The 24,249-nt window shown below is 39.4% G+C and overlaps 2 protein-coding genes across 3 annotated transcripts in view; one reads left to right on the top strand and one right to left on the bottom strand.

Annotated features, from left to right (window-relative positions):
* lzts3b (leucine zipper, putative tumor suppressor family member 3b) overlaps positions 1–11,682 on the bottom strand; it is an 85,885-nt gene extending 74,203 nt beyond the window's left edge. Inside the window, exons 1-4 of the mRNA XM_016674050.1 lie at positions 11,488–11,682; positions 3,669–4,631; positions 413–883; positions 150–317 (exon numbers count right to left, since the gene is read on the bottom strand). Of these exons, the coding sequence (XP_016529536.1) occupies positions 150–317; positions 413–883; positions 3,669–4,514 (1,485 nt within the window). The 5' untranslated portion in view covers positions 4,515–4,631; positions 11,488–11,682. The remainder of the gene's footprint in view (positions 1–149; positions 318–412; positions 884–3,668; positions 4,632–11,487) is intronic.
* Positions 11,683–14,621: 2,939 nt separating this feature from the next.
* Positions 14,622–24,070, top strand: LOC103141783 (histone-lysine N-methyltransferase SMYD1-like). Of its 2 annotated transcripts, XM_007557555.2 has the most exons (10): positions 14,622–14,881; positions 15,399–15,575; positions 16,864–17,077; positions 17,737–17,867; positions 18,867–18,905; positions 21,159–21,354; positions 22,027–22,119; positions 22,197–22,360; positions 23,243–23,411; positions 23,760–24,070. In XM_007557555.2, the coding sequence occupies exons 1-10, from the start codon at positions 14,760–14,762 to the stop codon at positions 23,922–23,924; spliced, it is 1,470 nt and encodes a 489-aa protein (XP_007557617.1). In that variant the 5' UTR covers positions 14,622–14,759; the 3' UTR covers positions 23,925–24,070. The 2 variants fall into 2 exon arrangements, with proteins under 2 accessions (XP_007557617.1, XP_007557618.1); XM_007557556.2 differs by lacking the exon at positions 18,867–18,905.
* The last annotated feature ends 179 nt before the right edge of the window (positions 24,071–24,249 follow it).

Here is a 24,249-nt window from a genome sequence, read left to right as displayed (position 1 = left end):
AAAGAAAAATCTATTTTTTTCCACGCAGTGTCCAGAAGGAGGTGCTGTTCTGCTTGTTGCCTATCAGCTTCGGTCAGCACAAGCTGTCTTGTAAATTTTAGAAATTTTGGAATAAATACCAGACTCGGCATTCCTAAACATCCTCTCACCTCTTGCTCTTTCTCCCACAGTCGGTCCTCGAGGTCCTGGATGATGTCATCAGACGAGGGGGAGGGTCGCAGAGGTGCTGGAGCGTCACTCAGGTGGCTCAGCCTCTGATAGGACGAGGAGCTCTTCCCTGAGGAGGACCGACCGCTGTCTGAGGCACTCAGCCCGTTCTGCTGGGCAAAACCACGGCGTGACGGTGACGCTTCAACGACATATTAGCTGCAGGGAGAATTGAGCATCAAAATAAATCAGAGGACAGCCTTACCTGGTAGCCGGGTTTGTCCAGTTTGTCCAGACCTGCAGCTGCCCCCGCCATGCCCAACCTGTTAATGTGGCTGGTAGAAGCACTGAGGGGCCCTAAGACCGCTGGGGGCCCACAGCCAGACCCCGAGCCTGTGTAGGTGGGCAGACTAGTCAGGGAGTTTCTCCCTGAATCTGACATCCCTCCCTGAACCACCTCCGTACCATTTCCCCCTCCATCACTCCTGCTGACCCTAACTGGACTGTCTTGGTCCAGGAGCAGGGCCTCTGGCACCTCCCCTCCGTCCCCTCCCACTGCGTCTCTGCCTCTCCTGCCTACTCTGCCCTCACTGAACCCCTCGCCCCTGGCGTCAGTCTTTCCCTCGCCCCCAGCCCCTCCCGCCTGGCCCACCAGGTTCTGCATGGAGTGAAAGCTTTTGGGAACCACCGGCTTGAAGGCGGAGGGACGGACGAGGCCGGAGGTGCTCTGCATCGCCTGCGGAGTAGAAGGAGGAAGGATTCAAAATGAAACAGATAAATACTGGAGTCATGTCACTGCTAAATTATGCAATATGTGTAAAATTGTTTACAACAGTTTAGATACACCCATCATCATCAGCATGAATGTCATATCGATTTGGGATTTTTCATTAAATATCAGGGCCAGTTAATTAATTGTAAAAACAAGAATCAAGTGCACAAGTGGAAGTTTTTTTGGATTTTCTTTAATCAACTCAATTCAGTCCATGAAATCCTACAAGAGCGCTCAGATAGATACACACATCCCTGCTAAGTTTTGGTTAAATGCTCCTTAGCGGGTTGTGGGGGAAACCACACCGTTTTTGTTGCTTCTGGAAAAACTCTGCCACTCTTCTTCACAGAACCAGAAGAGCTGTTTGTAATTGTTTTTGTTGCTCAGATCCAGCTTTCAAACAGAGTCATAGAGTTTTCACTTAATATTTTTATTAATTTCCGGACCAGTTTTGATCTGTGTTTTGGATCATTTTGGGAACAATGAAATGCATCCAGCTTTTAACCGTCTAGCTTTTAATATGCGGACAAGTTAAGGAATTTAAAGTTACAGTAGTGCTACTTCTTCGTCTGTCTATATCATATGTGCAATGCACAGTACTACTGCGAGGGAAACCGACCCTTAGTATGATACTGCCACCACCATGGTCAACAGTTCTTTTCATCATTGTGTCCAAAGGTGTTGATTTTGAAGCAGGTTCCTCTTTAGTCAATGTTTTAAGCCAGTAGTGATGTAACTCTTACTACACTGTTTACTCTTAGGCTTGAGCCTTGTTGGCTCCTGGGTTGTTCAGGAACATTATGACTCATTCCGCTTCACCTGAGGGTGACAGTTTGGGTTGAGTAGAAGAAATTTGGACACTTTAACACAACAGTGACCTCAAACACATTAAAATGTTTTAGAAAGATTTACATCAAGATTCCAGAAACGTCGCCCCAAACACCCTGACCTGAACGTCAATGAAAACTTGTGGATTATGTGACAGGAAATCAGCCAGTTCTGCCAACTGTGCCAAAAGGAGCGGTCACATATCCAACCAAAATTATGTTGGAAGCTTCTTGATGACTGCAAACACCCAAAATTAATATGACATCCATTCCCGTGATGAGTGTATGTAAACTTCCGCACAGAACATTAGGGTTTTGGTGTTATGTCTGTAACTCTATTAACTGGTGTCATAAAGTTAAAGAATGTGTATTAATGCCATTATTTGTTATTATTCCAACAGAAAATCAGCTCAAAGTTATCTTTGCTGATATTTTTCTCTATGCTTGCTTAGTGTGTTATATATTAGATTTTTCACATAAGTGTAAGCAATAACTGCTTAGCTTAAGTATATAATATATATATATATATATATTTTTTTTTAACTTTTACAATAATTTCATGGATCTTTTACACAATAGAGGAAGTCTATAGAATAGCTTTAATTACGGGTTATCACGGGATACAAAAAATAATAATAAGTGGTGTATTTTCATGTTTTCCGGTTGTCTTCTGGCTGTTCTAAGGACTTATTTTCTTTAACATTTTCTGGTCAAATCAAGATGAAATACTTTTAAACAGGGTGACAAAGCTGCAGTGTTTCCTGTCAGAATTAATTTTAAACTTCTGCCACTGTTCTATGAAGCATGTTACCAGAAACAGACATGAACAAGATGAGGAAGCATTTAGATGTTGATCTCTCTCAACTTTTAAAAAAAATATGAAACTCATTTTCCCCCTTTTGAACCAGACATAGCCCTGACATTTCCAAAGTCTGCCTCTGATTGGCCAGTCATGTTCCTTGACGTTTCCTTCCCTCTAAGATGAGTTGAGACTCAAACAGAGTAAAACAAGAATCAGATGTCTGAAACAGAGAGAAGACTGATAACCTCTTCAGATTTATTTGGGATAAATATTTTTGTTTACTTAACATTTGCCTTATTTTTCCTGTGAAATTTATTTTGTTTTCTAGTTTTTCCTCCACTCTTCAAACATGTGTCCACATCCTGTAGCAACTTTCTTAAAAAAAAAGAAGAAAAAAAAAAGATAAATCTGTTGATTAGAATGTAAAGTGAGTAACGAGCAGGACCCCCAGTTTGACTTTTGATGCAGTCAGAAAACAGGGGCTGTTTTGCCAAGATTTTCCTGTTAACTAAGCGGAGCGAACAGTACTGTACGGAGCATGAACAAGATACAAGCTGGTATCTTGTTCCAACATGAAACACAGTATAAGTTGCTGAGTTGTTCCTTTAGTGGCAATTATGGTGGTGGGAGTTTCTCCCTCTCTGATTAAAATTAAATAGCAGAATTCAAAATTTAGTTTCAGTTAATGGCACAAGCCTTTTTCTTTAAATTCCTTCTTGACACGTACATAATCCTTTCATAAAATTTAGATTTTTAACTATTTCAATGGATGTTGTGAGAATCTCTTAGCTTGTAAGATCTGGTTAGTGTTAGTGTCTTTGTTCATATTTATCTTTTGTAATTTGTCTATTTTTACTCTAATAAGCCACTAATAAGTTAATTATTGGTTGTTGGATACATTGATCTTTCCATTTTATTCAAACTTTTTTTTTTTTTTACCTTAAACAAGTCTCAGTTTTGAAAAATACACAAATTCCTTAAATGTATGATAGAGCTTACTCTGTGGAAGTGAATAATACTTTGAGCAGCTTTTATTTAAAAGATAAAGAGTTATTTATTTATGCACATGGTTTATCGTGGTTTCTTTTTTGATGAAACTGAGTCCAAAATGTCAAACTACCTGCTCCAGTTTTCCTGACACGGCCATGATCTTTGGCGGGTTGTGGTTTGGTGGGTTGTGGCCAACTGGATTGTTTTCATTGTCGGTTCTGGTTGAAACCATCTCTCTGTGCTGGTGGTGGTTCACGCCCACACTGGTCTTCTCGCTGACTCCTCGACCCACAATGTTTCCACAAACATCCAGACCTGCCGCCTGCATCTGCATCTCCCTCTCCCTCTCCCTCTCCATCCGCTCGTTCTCCAGCCTCTCTCTTTCGCGCTCCCTCTCTCTCTCCCTCTCGCGTTCCCTCTCCCTCTCTATCTTCTCCCTCTCTATCCTCTCTCTCTCCCGCTCCCGGGCCCTCTCCCTCTCGCGCTCCCTCTCGCGCTCCAGCCTCTCCCTCTCCACCCGTTCCCGTTCCCTCTCCCGGTTTCTCTCTCTCTCGCGCTCCCTCTCGAGCCGCTCCCGGTCCCAGTCTCTGTCCCGGTCCCGGTCCCTGCCCCTCTCGCGCTGCCTCTCCCTGTCCCACTCCCTCTCCCTCCTGACAGCTACGTTCCCACAGTCCAGCTGGTTGTTGTTGGAGGGGGCGGTCATGGTACATTCAGTGTGGGTTGAGGAGGCTGTCTCTGTTGGCCGGTCAGTCCCGGTGCAGGTCCCAGTCCCGATACTAACACTGCCTCGCTCATCGCTTGACGCCGTCCCGTCCGAAATAGTCGCCGGGGGGCGAGGCAGCCGCTCGGCGCTGCAGCTGCGGTCTGCAGGGCAACGGCGAGAGAGAGGAGGGGCTCGGGGCAGGGTGGTCCTCGTGCCCACGGACTTCATGGCAAACTCCTGCTCTCCTGCCACCCCACTGCCAACACTGCCCATAGTGGAGGTCAAAGGTCAGGGATTAGAGGTTAGGAGTCAGGATTGGGGAGGGTCACAGATACATTTGGAAGTAGTGTGGGTCATCACAACCTAATGCAGGTAGTGGGGGCACACACACTAGAGGAACACAGAAAAACGAAAGCAGTTATACAATATAATAATTGCATAATGACTAGTTATACAATATTAGAGGCAAGTTAGACTCCAACCCACAAACAGGGGCATTGTGGTCCTCCCACCACCATGAAAAACCAAAAGGGTCACAAAGATTAGTCTGACCGGTAAAAAAATAGTTGAAAATTATGAAACCGGTTATTTGATCATGAGAGGGGCAAACAGAGCGAATCTCCAATAACACACAGGCACCTCTGGTTAAGATGTGTTAAAAGCCTTGAGATCAATACCTTTTGTTTTGCTGTATGTAGCATAAAGTGCTGGGAAAAAGTTTTATTTTTTATTTTTTTTACAGTAAATATTTTTTTGCTTTATTTTAACTTCCCTCATCCAGGCCACTGCCAAACCTCAAGAAATCAATGAAATGGATCTGAGAACGGGAAACAGGCTAAACTGGAGGTGAAAATTCATTTTTATCATTTATTATTTATTGTGATGAATTTCTTGTCATGATAAAATTTTAAATTCATTGTTGTCATGATAAATTCCAATGAAGTGATACTTAAAAGCTCTAAAACTGGCCTTAGTGTTGGAATTGTTATTTTCTTTACTATTTTTCCCAGTTTGTTCAACATATATCAATACATTTGAAAATATAATTAAAAGCGTGCAGGTTAGTGATATAAATCACTTCTTTATGTGACTGGTGACCAAAAGAAGCATGTTAGAAATGGGGATGTTTTTCAAGAGCAGTACTTGTGTTTGTGGGGCTATGATTGCTGTGCCATGCAGTCATACAGCCACCCTAAAGAAAGAAGCAATAAATTGTTCTTATCACTTTTATCATTATCACAACATATCATGATGAAAATTTAAGTCCATATTACCCATCCCTTGGCTACATGTTTTCTAACATCAACTGATCCTTCTTGAATGTAAAGAAATTCAAGAACAAATGCAGAACAAAGGACCAACATCTATCTTTCTGAGAAAATGACAACACAGTAACTTCAAAGGCTTTGAGACTCCAGCAAACTACAGTGAGAGCACTTATCCACAACCGGAGAAAACATGGGAGTAGGTCAGACCGGCCTACCAGAATTACTCAAAGAGTGCATCAACAACTCATCCAGGTCACAAAAGAACTAAAAATAACATCGAAAGCACTGCAGGCCTCACTTGTCTCAGCTAAGGTCAGTGTTCATGATTTAACAACAAGAAAGAGAGACGAGGCAAAAATGTCATCTATGGGAGAGATCCAAGGCCAAAACCGCTGCTGACCAACAAGAACAAAGAGGCCTGTCTCACATTCATCCGCAGATAAAAGTGGAACTTTTGGGGAATATGTGCACCTAGCTGGTCTATAGGTTTGAAAAAAAAAATCATACTGATAGTCAAAGTTGCTTCTGCTCTGTGTTAGAAAATCCTGAAGAAGGATGTTTTGTCATGACTTTAAGTTCAAGCACACTTGGGTTTAGCAGTATGACAAAGTCCAACAAGTCCACCTCTGAATGGCTTAAAGCAGGGGTACCCAAGTCCAATCCTCGAAAGCCACCATCCTGCAACTTTCAGATGCATCCGTGCTTCAACACACCTGAATCAAATGAATGGCTCGTTATCAGGCCTCTGTAGAGCTGATCCCGGTCTGTTGGAAAAAGGATACTTCTAAAACTTGCAGGATGGTAGCTCTCGAGGACTGGACTTGGGCACCCCTGGCTTAAAGGGAAGATAAATTAAGGTTTTGAAGTAACCTGGTCTAGTGTTTCCCAACCCTGGTCCTCAAGGCACACTGCCCTGCATGTTTTAGGTGTTTCCTTGCTTCAGCACAGGTGATTTCAATTAGGAGGCGTTTGCTGAACTGCAATCAGCTGAATGAGGTGCATTAAAGCAGGGGAATTTCTAAAACATGCAGGGCAGTGTGCATTGAGGATGTCATGAGGTGGCGGTCTGTGAAGGTGAGAATGAATGCAGGAGTCCAGGTTATGAAGAAAGTGATTATGAATTTAATGATGAAAGTGATGATGAATTTAATGATTTAAGTGGCTCAATCAGTCCAGATCAGGCAGAACGGCAGACAGATTAGCACACAGCTAAATACTGGTAGCAACTGAAAACAAGAGCTAGACCAACACAGGACTTAACAGTTCGACTGTGAAGGTAAGCAGACCAACGATGAATGACGTAAACGCAACAAGGACCCAACAAGAGACAAAGACAACAGGTGGGCTTAAATACACAGGGAGGGTAATCAAGGAATGAGACACACCTGGGATGCAATCAACGGGGAAGTTCAGAAACAGAGACTCAGGACAGAAACTGAACACAGAAAAACCTTAAAATAAATGCACAGAAACACGGATCATGACAGAGGACCAGGGTTGGGAAACACTGGCCTAGTCAAAGTGCATACATAAATAAATTTATGTATTTATGCTGCAGCATTAAAATGCATAACCTTAAGCAGGTTATTGGAAACACTCATGTGGCTAAACCTAAAAACTTAGGTTTATGGGACAGTTACTTTTTCACAGCACTGTAACAGTAAATAGAATAGAAACAATAGAAACAATCATTTTATTTGAATACACTTGTTCATGGGGATAAAAGATTCAATGTTAAATAATAATAAGCTTGGGAATGCATGACATCACAAACTAATTAAAATGCCGTCAAACTAGTGGCTTATACCAGGACACTTTCAAAATAGATGCAGGCCTTTTAAAATTTGTATAATTTGTTTTCTATGTTGTGTTTTTTCTCACGCATACTTTTAACTTGGCAGTTTTCCAACTATAGCATTAGGTGTGAACTCCACTGATCTAGAGAGATTGGCCAAAGTTCCCTGCATAATCCAACAATGTAATCTATAAAGACAAAGTTCTGTCATATTAGCACTTAGTTCCAATTTTTTTTTTACAATCATTTTTTTACCAGGGGATTCCCCCCCTCCCCTCTGAATAAATGTTCTTAAATTACAGATTTGATTATTCTACATTTTTCAATTTAAGTTAAAAGGTTATTTTATTTTAATGCTTTTTACACATGTTAACCAGGACATCAAGGAATACAAATTTAAGAAAAAGCCCCTTCTGCCCATGTGAATAAAAACACAACTCAAATTTTCCATCCAATTGTTTCACTTGACTGAAAAGCAAATATTTTTGTTTTTTCACTAAAAGAACAACGGAAAGAAACATACTAAACACAAGCTCTGCAATAAACACGGTGAAGGTTGTCAGCTCCATTTTCCCTCATCTGGCATGTATTACATAAGCTTAATACCTGTTGTCATTCAGAAATCTTATAACTATTGCAACTGTAGTTTTAAAAACTATACTAGTATGGCGATGGTTTCCTCCATTGTCTCCAACATTGTGTGCCAATTCAGTTTTAGAGTCGATCACTTGGAGTAAGACTGCTTCAGGACCAAACAGCAATAAAAGTCAACACCTCAATCTGAGCTTGTTTCTGTTGAGGTTATTGTTAATAGGTGCAGTCACTATGACTTACATGAGCCTGGGAAAAATATATTTGAATCAGTGTTGGGATAAACTGTGTGTTTTAAAGGGCCTGAGCAAATCTATAGTTTTACAGCAACTCTTCCATGGGAAGAGTTTGTTTTGACTCTCTTATTGGGATGATTTTATATCCATATTATAAGCAAGACAGACTGGAAATCTGCTGCTGCTGCTGCCAAAAAATGTTTTTCGTAGCCTTTTGTAGTACATTGGTTAATTTAATATTTGATTGGAACATAGTTCATAAAAACTCAGTTCATCATGATGGTAAAAAGGCTTTTTCTCTCAGCTACATTTCAGGTGAGAAGAAATGCATTATGGGCATGAGATTCATATTAAGTTTGGCAGTTTTGAATGATTTGCAGGGTGGAATAATTGTACAACAATCAGTGTCAACAGGGGTTCAAACATATTTTATATTTTCAAATTAATTATATACTAATTTACTCTTAAATTTATGGCTCATATTCACAAACAATTCTGAATTCAACCAAATCATTTTTAAGGAAAGTTGTCTCCTAGTGTTTGCCTGAAGACTTAATGATTTATGGTTTTATGTAGAAATATTTTTCCTATCTGGTGTTAAATTTTTTAACAAAATAGGAAAGAATCCAACTGTAAAGAAATCTTCAGAAGAATCATTACTGTGTTCACTCAGTGCATCTTTGTCTGCTTTTTCTGACAGATGAACAGCATTTAAAAGTAAAGATTTAGGGTGTACCGAACTGTATGTTGGTCAAACGTGTCTCTTGTTCTGTGTTTTCCATTCCAGAAGCTCTTTTCTCTGTGAACCATGGTGGTGATCATACTGCTTCCACGTCAATGTCTGTTTTGGTAGCTGGATTTTATCTCTAATTCTGTTAAAATGCCTGGTTTCTGTATAAAAGGAATGATGCAAAAAAAAAAAAAAAAAGTTGGGGGTGGGAGAATAAGCATAAGTATGCACACCCTTAACCCAAAACTTTGTGAAGACACTTTTTTCAGGTTATAGCTTTTCACACTAGATTTTAATTATGATGCATCTGGCTAAACTAAAATAAAATTCAGCTTTGCATCTTTTAGACATAGCTTTTGAAGAAGTTTTAAATGGGCAAACCAATCTCATTTTACAAACGTATCAAACAGGAAAAGCACAGAAAACAATAATCAATAATAATGGATTTTGTGTCTTTCTAAATGTAAAATGTACAACTCAGTGCCAGAAGGAAAGCAAATGACCTTCTTAAAATGATAGCTGAAGCTGGTAAAACAATTATTAGCAGTGAAAAAAACTACTTATTGTATCACCGTGGGATGAAAGGCCACTCCGAAATCAAGAAGCCATTACTCAAAAAGAAGCACGTAGCGTGCTATTTATGTGATATTACATCTGAAAGAACATTGAGCAGCAAATGCAAGTAGGGAGAAAATAGCAGTCCAAGAAGGAAGCCTGGAGGCATCCCACTGGGGAGAGAAGTAAAGAATACTTTACAAAACTTAGAAACATTGTTGCAGTAGGGACTGGTGCACTACACAAAATAAATGCTACCATGAGGGAAGCATTTATTTTGTTTCCCTCATAATATATTTCCTATATTATGTGGAAATATTGAGGCAACATCTCAAAGGCACTAATGTGTCTTCCAACTGATCGGTGACTCAATCCATACAGCCAGGATCACTACAAAGTGGCTTCAGAACAACTAAGTCAGTGTTTTCAGGTGATTATCACAAAGTTCTCAGGCAGGAAGTTAAAGTTTGGGCACAAATGTATTATATCTGTACAGTATATGTAAATATCTGGATTTAGCTGTATGGCACAGTGAAGACAGTCGTCAGTATTTGGGGAAAATGTGGGACAATGATGATAAAAGAAAAACTGGAAAGTTCTACAAAACATAAAGAAGAAAACAAGAATCCCACTGGAGGGTATTAGTCATGGTAGGTTTGCAAGACAGAAGCCTTTCTTTCAAATAAAATATTCATTCCTCTTTAAAATCTCAAAACATCTTGCATGAAAATGTGTTTTAGGGAGATGAAAGCAAGACTGAGCATTTGAGCAACGATTTCAAAAGCCACGTTTGGCACAAAAACAGCTCTGAACATCAAACAAACACCGTAACCACAGCAAAACATGGTGGTGCCATCATAATGCTTCTTCAGATGGAGCTGTGATTTCTGGAGGAATTTATCAAATTATCCCTAGATATGCAAAGTAGGCACCTGCTAGAAATCTAAAATTGAACTTGGACTTTAGTGTTTTATAATTGCAGTGAGCCAAAGCATACATTTAAATCAGCAAAGCAATGGTTTCACCAGAAGAAAATTAAAGCTTGGGAATGGCTTAGATTAAGTGAATCCAACAGTAAACCTGTGTGGGCAACTAAAGACGGCAGGGGGACAAGATATGTCCTCACAATCTGACGGATTATGAGACCTTTCACAAACAGAGTGGGCAAATACTCCCAAACCAAGATATGGCATACTAATAAACTCCACAAATAATTAGTTTAAGACTGTGCACATTTATGCAACCAGGTCAGCTGTTTTTTGTTGTTGTTGCTGTTGTTTGTTTTTATATTTATCCCCCAAAATATGCTTTTTTTCAGATTATTATATATGCGGCATAGGCAGAAAAATGTTTTGAAATGATTTAGCTTTCGATTTTTCTTCAGCACAGCACCAGGTTAACAGGGAGATGTATGCTTTCGACATTTATTCCCATACTGATGCATGCATTCATTTAATTTGGGCGTAAAAGGCCAAACAAAATGGACTAAATGGGGAAAAAATGCCATATTTATGTTGAAATGAATGGAATTGAAGCCCCATCACATAAACTAATTAGCAAAGTATTTAGATAGATAGATAGATAGATAGATAGATAGATAGATAGATAGATAGATAGATAGATAGATAGATAGATAGATAGATAGATAGATGCAGTCATGCCATGCACCTCCCCTTCTCAGCCCATTTACTAGAGGTTTACTTCCACTCGGATGAATAGTAGTAGTAGTAAAATACCCTGGCTATGTATGTGCTGCTCTGCCTCCATCCCCTCCCCTCACGACTCCCTCGCTCTCCCTTTTCTCTGCATCCCTGGGCGGCAAGGGCGGCTTTAGCAGCATCCGCATCAAGCCCTGAATCCACTGCGCTCCCTGACAATTACCGACTAGGCCTCTGACTGGGAAAAAATAAACCCACAAAAACCTCACGACCCTCGCCGAACACAGGGAAACAATAACACGAGCAATCTACATCAAAATGCACAGCGTCTCTGACATTGACGACGTATCATGCAGCAGCTTTGATTTACCGATTGTAGCATCCCGGCGGTCCGTCATCAAAAGGCTACTCACTGTTTCTGCAGCTGGCTGGTCGGTAAGATGGCAGCCTGGAATCAGCAGTATTGTCACAAGACGGCGTCGGTGCTGCTCGCCCGGGCTCTGAGTGGTTCTGCGTTGCTACCGCGGCTCGGTTGTCTTCGACCGCTGTCAGCGTCGGATGCTGATGATGGAGTCGGTCGGTGGTTACGCGCATCAGCTGAGAGACACACACCCACCTCTGGCACCGCCCCCTTCAGCGGCACGATACAAACGCCCCCTTTTGGCGTTCATCCAGTGTTCATGGGAATGGTCACCTGGATGGATGGATGGATGGATGGATGGATGGATGGATGGATGGATGGATGGATGGATGGATGGATGGATGTGACATTCCTGAAAAGGTTTCCTGAGAATCTGACCTAGCTACCTACCATACCAATCTCGTTTATTAAAAATAAAACACTTTAAAAACAACAACAATGCTGACCAGAGTGCAAAACATTGAATTAAAGAAAAACAAACTAAGGGAGAGAAAGAAAGGAAAAAAAACCACACAAGATAACGTAGTGATTAAAATAATAAAATAATTCACTAAATAGTTCAAATAAATTCAAAAATACTTTACTGAATCCAAAAGGAAATTAAATATACTTAAAGGTCACTTAATTGAAGTTTTTGTTGATGGTGATGGCTGTGGGTAGGAAAGATCTCCTGTAACTGTCTGTGTTACAACAAATTTGAAGAATCCTCTGACTGAGACACCTCGTGTCTCATGAAAAGGATAGTCAGAGTTATCTCATTATTTGATGTAGGATCGTTTTTTCTAGCATCATCTCCAAAGTAATCCCCAAAACAGAACCAGCCGTCTTCATCAGGTTGTTGAGCGTCTTTAAGGTTATAATGCTGCTCCAAATAATGACAGCAGAAGAGAAAATACTCTAAAGAATATTATTCCACTGTGTTCTCTGTAATTCCAATCACCCTGTTTGCAAACGTTAAAGAAAACACAAGTAGAATTTGTAAGCTGTTGGAAAACTTAACTTTTCTTAGCTGAAATCAAGGAAATGTGAGTTTACTGGTAACATCATTCAAAGTGTTTTACAGGAAAATCAAGGAGGGAGGTTTATGAAAATTAAATTACATTAAAAACAAGAAATACAATAAAACAATAATGACACATTTAAAAATACCACAGAGAGAAAGAAATGCAAAAATACAACTTTAAAGGAAATAGTTAACACATACTATTAAACTTCTACAGTCATCCTTGACTTTCATAACTCCAGTACATGTTGACATTTTACAGATTCAAACAAAATCCTTTTTGTTTTCCTTTTTAATGTTTTTTTTTAATCTAGTGTATTTTAAGACAAAAGCATATTCACAGATTTAAAATAACAACTATTTAACAGATACTTAAATACCAAAACCTCGAATGAACTGGATGGATAAATGTGAAAGAAGGTATCTGTAACTGATTAGTATCCAGACTTATGTGACTGCATCACTCACAAAAATACCAACTTATTGTTTTTAAATGAAAAAGCTCTAAGTGCTTAGTTTTGTTTTTCTAACACTGTCTAATAACTTCATAGCGAGTTCACAATTGAGAGTTTCCGTTGCTTATGGCTTAGTGTTTCATGTGAAAAAACATCTACAAAAGCATGTTTATTGTGTTAAAATTTGGGCAGGTGTCCAGGAGGTGGCAGTGTTGTCACAGCTGGAAAATTGTTACCAGGAGCGTTGAATCAATCCGTTTCTGGGGGATGTTATTATTATCGCTGACCGCTATGAGGCGCTATAATTCCCTCCAATCAACTTGACCCCAAGACTTTATCAGTTCATGCATGGACACAGAAATTATTTTCAGTCACCTCTCACCTCTTTGTGAGATAAACAATCTCAATTTTTGGAAAAAATACGTAAAAGAACATTTCTATGTAAAATGTTTTCTACTTATGTAGATGTGTTTCTTAACATCTTGTCAGTGTAAACTGGTTCATTACCTGTCGTCCCGATGGAATCACCGTCCTAACAAATGCATGAAATGTAGACTTTGCTTACTGGTTATTTGTACTTCTGCTGATGATGGTGATAAAATATTGAGACCTATCATCCATATAGCTATAATCCTTTGTCTGGAAATTACTTTGGGGTTTGGGAAAACTATTACATCTTTACTCCCAACACACACACTTTCCAGAGTAATATATATATATTTCTAAAAGAAAAGCACTTCTCATGTTAAGGTAACTGAGAAAGTGGCAGAAGCTGTCGAACAAAACTTGTTTCTGAATTACATTTTTTTAATACACCTGTAAAACCTTTGCCTTTCAATCACTAGCTCACTCTAGTGTCCATCATTATTACTTTTGTATTTAATGTAATGTTGTGTATGCTTTTTATTCATTTATTTTGTCCAAGATTTGTATTTATTTTATTTGTCAACAGTGTAGTCAGGGGTGGGGGTTACAAATTACCTCCGTCTAGAAACACAGACGCAAAACATTTACTTTGCATTAAACATAAAAGCAATATTCTCTGGATGTGTCCCTGGTTAAATAAACAAGTAAAATAAAGATATATTTTTGCAGACTTCCTTCCTGTTTGACCTTTAAAGGTACTTTACTGCTACTTTAACTGTTTTGTACAAATCCAGTTGTGTTGGAGGCTCCTCTGTTTTCCACAACATACAACAGGAAAAGTGAATTTTCTCTCATGTGTCATATGTTTTGTTGCAACCAGACAGAGGGAGCATGTTGGAGAAAGCACCAGAACAGAGTGGAGGCTAAGAGACGGAGCGGCTCTGTTTCTATGAAACGTCTGGCAGCTGTTCAGCGACACCTCCAAGGCCTGATGGACAGGTCCAACTGAGAGACAAAAATAACCCTCAGGGAGAGGACAGCTACCAGGTCCTGGAAGGGGGGGGGGGTGTGTGGGAAAATGTCCCAGGTTATGGGACACAACATTTAACATGTGAACGCAATTTAATCAGTCCTGTAAGTTCGATGGTTAGTGCTAGCGGTGATCGCTTCACACAGTTATGACTGTTTCATGAAAATGTCTGTAAACCTTAAGAATTTTGATTTTGGGGCATCCAATGAGACAACCCCCTCTCTGAGCCGCTTGGTACAGCTCAAGTGGGGTAAGGCTATTTTAGTCCCTGGAGGGAGGAATGTCCAGTTGCCACAGAAGATACAACGTGTTGGTTTGCGAGTTCTCCAACTATCTTTGTAGTGTGATAGCCTTCGCTCAGCTCAAGCCACCATTCATTCCCCAAAATCTGGGAAAGAGGAGCACCGAGAATGGAGAACGTGGCCATATTCGACTCTCCTGGGAAAGGAAGGGGCTTGAAGGCCGCCAAGGAGTTTTGGGCTGGAGATGTAATTTTCTCTGAGGCCAGTCTCTCAGCTGTTGTGTTTGACAGGTATGATGTGGAGTGAAATCAGAGGTAATGTGTTTTAATGCAACTGTGAGGATATTCAACGTTAAACACTTTTAAAATTTTGAAAGCCCTACAAGTTTATTTGTAATTTTAAGCTTAAGAGATCCGTTTTTACAAAATACTACTTATTATCAGTCATAGCTGCAATAAATGCAGTTTGAACAATGTGCAAGTGTACAATTAGCGTTTTATAATGTGTTTGATCTTCTCAATATCAATGTCATTCCCTTCCCAGAAGGAATATAATCCTTTTACAACAGATAAGCATGAAGGGGAAAATAATCTCAACTCAAAGTCCTCTTATTAGCGTTGCATGGAAGCAATTAAGTTATCTGATGTTATCTGAGTGTTTTGCAATATGCCCTGAAATATAGAAAAAGTAAACTAATTACACTTTGCTGATTTACTTAAAAGTCAACTTAAGTAAGCAAATTCAGCAAAACAGCAAACGTGGACAAATTTTTTGTGTGTGACATTTTTATTACTTTTGTCTCTTCAGCCACGCAGAGCGCATTTGCCACAGCTGTTTCCGCAGACAAGAAAAGCTCCAGAGGTGTGGTCAATGCAAATTTGCCCATTACTGCGACCGAACCTGCCAACGCGCTGGCTGGGCCGAACACAAACAAGAGTGCAGTGCCATCAAGGCGTACGGAAAAGTACCAAATGAGAACATCCGGTGAGTGGAAGCCCGAGGAGAACTACGCTGAACTTTTCTGTTTGGGAATACATCAAACAACAAAACTTTACATAGAAATACATAAAAAAAAAAAAAAAACATTTTGTATTACAGGTGCAAGGTCACTCTCCGGTTACAGAAATCTTATGTGCTTTAAAATTAGATTATTATCATTCTATGACCAAAATGTAATATGAGAGTGCATAGTCCAAGTTCAAAGAAAAGGTTGGTGTACTCTTCAGGGATGTAATCTCAAGAACTGCAACACACAGCTTCTGTTTGAAAGTATTAGATAGCAGCATAGCTTTGTGCATAAAACTTAATAACCCTTGGCTTAATGAAGGCCAAAAAACAATTATAAAGTAACTAGTGATTTATTCTGTGCAATTAATTTAACATAAAACAGAAGCATACTCGACATCTATGGAGTGGAAGAAGTCTGGATATTAAAAATGTCACCAAAGTCAAAAACATTTAAATTTGTTTTAGCTTTAACAAGTTTTTGCAATTATCTGATCAATTCAGACAAGCTAAACTTCTCTGAAACCCCCCCCCAACACCACCACCACCACCACACATTTCTAGCTCTTTAATGATCAGTTTGAGTTCTGAAAGAAAGGCCATCATGGTGATAAAAAACACTCTGCTTAAGGTCTACCCGAAGGCAGAAATATCAATATTAGCTGAGATTTGTGGGTCATTTCTGAAAAACGTCATCGTGAGAGAGAGGCTGAAGCTCAGCAGTACCACTTACGCAACGAACCATCTGCAATCTAACAGTGTTATTACTAAACATGGAAAATAAAAACCCGACCTAAAACTGAACCTTGGTGGACTCATTTCAAAATCTCAAGAAAACTGGACTTGGTTCCATCTACGAAACACTTTGTTCTCCATCTGTGAGGTAGGTTTCAACCTAGCCTGAAAGCCCATCACTCAGACCGGTGTCTGTGCGCATGATCAAATACCTTGCACAGATTAACAAACAGAGCAGCACAAGCCTGCTTTCTGTCCAAGGCACTGCTAATGCCATATGTACCAAAATAACTGATGCCACGGTACAGTGACACACCCAGACGCCTGGCTAATTTCCTTTTCAGGTGCTGTTGTTTCATTTAAGTTTTCATGTCAGACTCTAGAATCTTGATTCATATGTCCTTGTCACTTTAGAAGAAGATAAAAATATGTGCTCACTCACACACACACACACACACACACACCCCACACACACAGTGCTTCACTGTCCAATTTCCAACTGGTGTTCTCCACTTTTCCTTCGCGTACGCAGACTGGTGAGCCGCATCATGTGGCGCATCGATAAGGAAGGAAGCCTGGTGTCTGACTTGCAGCTGACCACCCTGGACGAGCTGGAGGACCACCTAAACGACATGCAGGAGGACGATTTAAAGGAGCTCAAAGTGGACATACACAACTTCCTGGACTACTGGCCCAGAACCAGCAAGCAGCACACAATCGATGACATCTCACACATATTTGGAGTGGTGCGTTCCAAAGTATGACATGTTTGTGGTGTAAGACTCCAGAGCAGAAGCTGCTTTTTTTCCAGTGATCAAGCAAACCCTGGTATGAGCCAGCTCCCTTCAAGATAAGGCCGTGTGCAGGAGCTAAGAGAGCAAAATTAATGAGTTTGGTCTTAGTCAACAAGTTATGGCACCTAATATTTGTTTTATAGCAGACACTCAGGTTTAAACATTCATCTGTTGTGCAGAAAGAACGACATGTACAGTGTACCAATGACTCAAAAACAAAGACGTTGGTAGTGATAAGGAAGCTGAGACAATTTGGCTTTAATTTCTGGTTTCATTGGAAGAGTCCAGGGTTCTCATCTCTTTTAATAAGTCAAGCAATATTATTCACTCCACCTTCACTGCAGTAGTTTGTGTTAAGGCAACACATCTTTCATATAAAAAGAGAAAATGGTCCGTATTTTCCACAAACTCTTGACCAGTTTATCTTCTGAAGCCAACAAAGGTTTAGAAATTTAGAAAACTAAGCTGAGGTTATGTCGTCTTTCAGATCGGGCAGCAATGCCAAACAGAAACACATTGATATGTGTGAAACTTCTTAGCCAAATATTTTTATTGTCAACCTTGTCTATATTCTTGATTTCAACTGAAATATTTCTTGTCTAACGTTTCAGATCAACTGTAACGGCTTCACTGTGAGCGACCAGAGGGGTCTTCAGGCGGTAGGAGTTGGTCTTTTTCCTAATTTGTGCTTGGTTAACCATGACTGTTGGCCAAACTGCACTGTGATCCTCAACCACGGCAGGTAAGTAAAAAATAAATGAACAAAAATAAAACTCCCCCTGACAATGTTTGCTATTGCTACCTTCAGATTTCTTTTTTTTTTTTTTTTGCTTGTCACACTTATACATTTCAGGACATTAAATGCTAGATAGAAATAACCTGAGTAAATACAACATTCAGTTTTAAAGGACAATTTGAAAATAATGTTAAAACCTCACTGGTCTTATAAATGTAAAAAGTCTGTGAACCTAAAAACTGGTCTGGTTTCAGGTGGTTGTATTAGCGGACATCTTTTGGAGGGTAGGTGTGTAGCTTTTGCCTGTTTTTTCACTGCAAATAAGTCTTTCTCATTTGTGGATAATGGCTTTCATCATGGATCACTGGTGTCCCAAAAATCTTAGAAATGTCTCTATAATTCTTTTCACAGAGGCCAATGAATCAGTAATAGGATTCACAGATTGTTAGATCAGGGCATACTGTAAAATAATTGCTTTTTTTTTTTTTTTAGCTTGCTTCACATTGTCAGAAACTTTTTATTAAAGGATAGCCAATGAAATTGAGCCAAAAGCTACAATATATCACTGTTAAGTCATGATTTAAAGAGCGGTTTGGAGGAGAGGAAAATTACATCTTCACACAGGACCATTCTGATTTGGATATTTATTTTCATATAGCTAATTGAGTCTAAAAGATCAGAAAGTTCATGTAGCTTTTTTGGTTAATACCAATGAAATTATCATTTGAAAGCTGCTTCTTGTATCTATTCAGGATATCTTTAATGATCTGACACATTTCATCAGGACAATAAACAGAAACAGAAGTAATAGGTGGGGGACAAATACTTTATCAAATCACTGTAGCTGCACATGACTCAAAATGGAAAATGGAAAAATAAAACCCAGGGTTAAAGGTTTGTGTGTGTGCACTTTTTGTTTTTGTGCTATATAAGGTTTGTTTGTGTGTGGTTTATGTATTCGTCAAGTGTTATTCGCTGTAAAACTGCTTCCTGCTTGTCTTTCAGTCAGTCGGCTGTGAATACCATATTTCATTCTCAACGGAGGTGCGTTACCTCACCTTAAATCCTTTTGATAGCTACAGGAATACTGAACGCTAATAAATATTTGCACATAACCCCAATCGATCCTTCGTAGAAAACAAACGTCTTAGCTGGTTCTGTGGTGTGCACTTTATTCATTGTGAATCCATCTTCTTATAGAAACATCAACATGTACACGCTAACTCTCACTCACCCATCTGAGTGTGACAAGAAGCTGTTCTGTGCCCACTTCTCTTCTTCATCCTCGTATTTATCTAACTGCTTGTGAGATCAACACACAGTTTTACATGTGCTAGATTTTTCATTTCATATTTGATTTTTGTCAAATGAAAACACAGAAGGTTGTTTTTGTTTGTCTCAATGGCTCACCTCTAACACTACCTAGCTAACACCATTTTCATGTGAATACAGTTTTGTTTAAAGGTGCTGTCTGAAATAATTGGGCTCAGTTTTTGCTAACCAGATAGCTAGGTTAGGTTAGCATGGTGGTGCTAGCATCTCCCTGATGTCATTTTACCTAAGAGTTGCTTAGAGTAATACAATATAAATGTGCTATAAATTAAAAGATATGAACTGAATGTAAAAATGGCTCTAGTACTCCCTTGTCAAGACAATGAGGATTATAAACGGAGGCTTTTGCAGCCGTTGACAGAACTGGACTCATCCCGTGCATACAAGGGCAAAGTACGTCCAACATTTACAGTTTTTCTTTTTCAAACTCAACTTTTACAGGTATATGAGAACGATCAAGGACATTTTGCAACAATCCTTTTGTCAACCAGTTCCGGAAAGTAATTTTCTGTGACCTGACCAAGGCCATAATCCGACTAGTATAAAATGTGGTATCAAAAGTCAAATGCATAAAAAAATAAAATGTTCAGGAGATAAATAAAAATATTTGTGGATTGCCTGGTTATATGCAATAACAATTCATCAAAATATAAAATTTTTAGGATAATGGTGCTTGGTTAGGTATTTAGACCAGTGGTTTTCAACCCTGTTCTCGAGGACCCGCTGTCCTTCATGCTTCAGGTGATTCTCCTGCACCTGCAATCCTGAATAAAATGAATGCATTTTCCTCTTTTAGTGTACAATTAAGAGCAGCAAAAGCCTAGCAAACACCCAGATGTGTAGAGGCAGGGAAACACCTAAAAAAAAAAAGGGTTTTCAAATCCAGGCCTCGAGGTCTGGTGACCTGCAGCTTTCAGACGTGTCTCTGCTTCAACACAACTGAGTCAAATAATCCAGTCATTAGCAGAACCATGAGGAACTAGACTGCATACTGAAAAGGTGATTCAGCCATTTTATTCAGGGATGTTGGAAAAGTAACAGATCTAAAAGTTGCAGCTCCTATACCTTAGATTTACACATTTACATTAAAAGTAGTAAAGCTAAATATTTTAATATTACAATAGTTGACAGAAAATCACTACCACTGCCTGCTCTTAACAGAAGCACAAATTAAGTAAATGAAGAAGTGATAAGATAGGGTCAAGAATAGACAGGGGAACTCCTGGCCCATTTAAGACTTGATTTCATGACAGTAGGCTTCAAACAATCCACAGTTTGAATCTAATTTCAAAGTCACTAAAACAACATTAAGAAGCATCAAAGTTGCCAGATTTGACTTTCTTTCTGTGCACCATTAATGTTGTTTACTTTATCATGAGTGTGTAAATAAAATGTTCTGGTCCCAAATGAAGCAGACTTGGATGAAACAGCATCATATAGGTACAGAATTACTGGATGAGTAAACTGAGTCAAGATCACACGCAAAACCAGGTTAAAAAGTATAAATGGTAGATTAAAAAAAAGATTTTGTTACAAGCATCAGTGGGTGTATGATTCAGACTAAAAATGTGTTTTCTACGAACATTGTTTTATCAGAAAAAGGGAAAGAAATTAATCTGTTTTCATGAGTTAGGAATTGAGATTAGCGTTATTTATTTATTTTACAAAATATGATGGCAAATATAATACAATCTGCTTAGAGGGTAAAAAGGAGAGGCTTTACTTTGCACCTTTAAATATTCTGTTCATTTACACAAGCAGATCATTAAGTGTTTCAAGAAATAACGTGTGTGATCACTTTTATCATGCTGTCTGGTCTGTAAAGTTGACAGACTTGACTGAAACCCACATCATAGTGTATGTAGGCTTCCACCCTCATACACGCCATCATTGAAAATGACATGACATCACTTTGCATGCATTTTCAGATGCAGACATGCCTTAATTTTTGTTTCCACTCTTCAGGATTGAGTTGCGCTCCTTGGGCAAGATTGCAGAAGGAGAGGAGCTGACAGTCGCGTATGTGGACTACTTGAATGTGTCAGAAGAGAGACAGAGGCTCCTGAAAACACAGTACTTCTTTGACTGCACATGTGAACACTGCACCAACAAAACCCACGATGACATAAAGATGGGGGGACGGGAAGTGGAAGGAGTCAAGGTTTGTGTGTGTGTGCGTGTGTGTGTGGAGTTGGGGGGGCGGGGTTTATTCCACGGTGGCAAACAGACCAAATGCTAGCGCCTCATTTAGCACTGACAGGCGTGATAAGGCAGGCGGGAAATATGAGAAGCAGGACTACACTGACTATTTTAAGAGAAGATAATTCACAAGTAGATTTGCCATTTACGCACACTCCCAGATTTTAACTAGACTTGTGCAATGACTTTATGACTGTACTTATACTTCAGTGGCATACAGCAATACAGCAAAGTCAGCTACTAGTAACAAATAAATAGAGCAGCCTCACATTATCTTAAGCTGCTCAATTCACTACTAGGTCATACTACATTCTGCTGGTTGAGACGAGAGAGGTCATTATTATTTATAGTCTTTTATCTATGAGGATAAAACTTTTTCTAAGTCTGTTTATCTTAAGAAACTGAACACAATGTGACATAATCGATGTCTTGGACATACTTCTTGCAGTTGGACAAAGGTCTTTTAGAGATAAGTAATCAGGCTTTAACTTTTATGGACTTAGTCGTGGCCTCTCTGAACAAAATAACCCATTCTCTACTATTTTTTGCTTAGGTGTTGCATTTTTAGACCTCTTTACTGCTGTTTCTCTATTTGTGTTGGTTAGTTATAAGATTATTTTTTCCAAACTTTCAGCCGTCAGATGAACAGGTGAAGGAGGCGACAGATTATTGCTTTGATATGATGGAAAAGATGGACAAGGCTCGATTAAACGGCGACTACCACGAGGTATATCAAACAAAAACAGGTTAAAAAGATCTCATGCTTGTTATTTAAACTAATCTTTGTCTTTTTTTTGCTTCTAGGTGGTGAAAATATGCAGGCAGTGCATTGAGAAGACAGAGCCCATCTTGGCTGAAACTCACATCTACCAGTTGAGGATGTGGAGCACAATGAGTGAGGTGCAAGCTTACCTTCAGTATTTTGAGGAAGCGGCAGATTTTGCTCGCAAGATGGTAGAGGGATACAAGTGAGTGCAAACAGGAGCTTTAACTTCGTATGATACATATTTCCTGCTTAGGGTTTTAAAATCTGCTATCAGGTTTCTCTGATGGGAGGTTTGTTATACAAACAGCACAACTTTCATCAAGTCTTCGTTCCTTGTAAGTATGAGGCTTATTATACAGAAGGTATAACTCACAACAGCTGACTAGAAAAGGTCAGAATCACCATGGTAACTAGAAACTCACCATGGTAACCAGAAACACGCCATGCACCGAGTCAGCCCCAAGAAGTCTGCAAGAAGTCTGTCCAAGACCTTAACCTAAAATTTAAAACTACAGCCCCCACACAGCCTTCAAAATAAAAGTTTTGTTTTTCATAGATTAGATAGTTAAAGAGAAAGTTCCAGTTTTTTTTAGGTAAAAGAATCAGTGGTAGTTCTGTGTGGCCTTTAAATGTAAAGCTAACAGATTCATTTAAAGGTGAAAGTCTTGCTGTGTTATAGATTAGTGGTGACACACAGGTAGATTCCAGATATTAAAGGGCTTTAAATCCAAAAGGTGACATATGTTGGGTTTAAACGCAAGTAAAAATGGTAATATGGATTTAAACCGTCCGATCAGTCACTACCAAAATTTCTTCTGAATTTTTTGTAGTTTAATATTCTCTGTGAGTTTGTGGGGGTTTTGTAGTTTTTATTTTACTCCGTTTACTTTTCATGGCTTTTGCTGTTCTTACTTTTGTGATTTTCTACCCATTTGCACATTTGTTTTTGTCACATATTTTGATGTGTTGCTCTCTGCTAAAGTGTTGCATTTTGCACCTCATTTCCACTGCAAAATTCTTGCTCAACTGCAAGTTTCCTGGGTGAAAATCTCTGTGCTGAGCACTACGTTTTCCGTCTTGGCAGAAAGCTGTACCACCCAAACAACGCTGCCCTCGGTATGGCTGCCATGCGTGCTGGAGTGACTCACTGGCAGGCCGGACTCATCGAGGTCGGACACGGGATGATCTGCAAGGCCTACGCCATCCTCATGGTCACCCACGGCCCAACACACCCCATTACCAAAGACCTGGAGGTACAGGGCTTTATAACAATATTTACCAAAAAGAAAGCATATCAGCCTTCAATGATGAGCTTAATATTAAATATAGTGCATCAGGTGCCAAACAGCTGAGAGGCACAGCTAAAGATTTGTTGAAAAATATAATCCAAATGTTTACTCCATCATAATCAGAAAATGTACAAGTAGCTCTGGTTGCAAATGTCTGGTAAAAATGAATAGTGCTTCATTTCTACTGCCCCCTGGTGGCATGGATCCAGCTGGAAAATGTTCATCTTCCAGTCGATCTAATTCTTTATTCATAAATCAGTGTTACATTACTGGTGCAGATATACCAGTGGTTACCCTCTTATTCCTCCACAGGCGATGCGCATGCAGACAGAGATGGAGCTGAGGATGTTCAAGCAGAACGAGTACGTTTACCACAGCATGAGAGAAGCGGCCCTGAAAAACAAACCCATGACCATGCTGCACGAACCCAAGTCTGTTGAGGAGGGGATCAAGAATCTCTTCCACCGGAGGAAGTAGCTCAAACATGGGACTTTACAGTGGAGAAAGCAATCATTTTTGTTTACTGTAAACAGCTTCCTGGGTGTTTGATGCATTTCAGTCACATGACCAATTTCTGCATTGCTCACATTTTGTAGTTTTCAATAAATGTCTTGAACCAGTGACTTGTAAATCATTAATTTTTCCCTCGGGTCTTAAACTCAGTTTACAGGAGAGAAATTGCTTCAACTCAAAGAGAAATTGTTCTAAATCAATTTACAAGAGACAAGAAAAAGTTGTTCATACCACTGGCAGATTAGTGTGGTGCCCATTTGTTGATTTGTAAATCATAAGCGCCATTTAG

The sequence above is a fragment of the Poecilia formosa genome, unplaced genomic scaffold, assembly GCF_000485575.1.
Source record: "Poecilia formosa unplaced genomic scaffold, Poecilia_formosa-5.1.2 Scaffold89, whole genome shotgun sequence".
Lineage (NCBI taxonomy): Eukaryota > Metazoa > Chordata > Actinopteri > Cyprinodontiformes > Poeciliidae > Poecilia > Poecilia formosa.
This window is presented reverse-complemented; position numbering and strand designations above follow the sequence as displayed.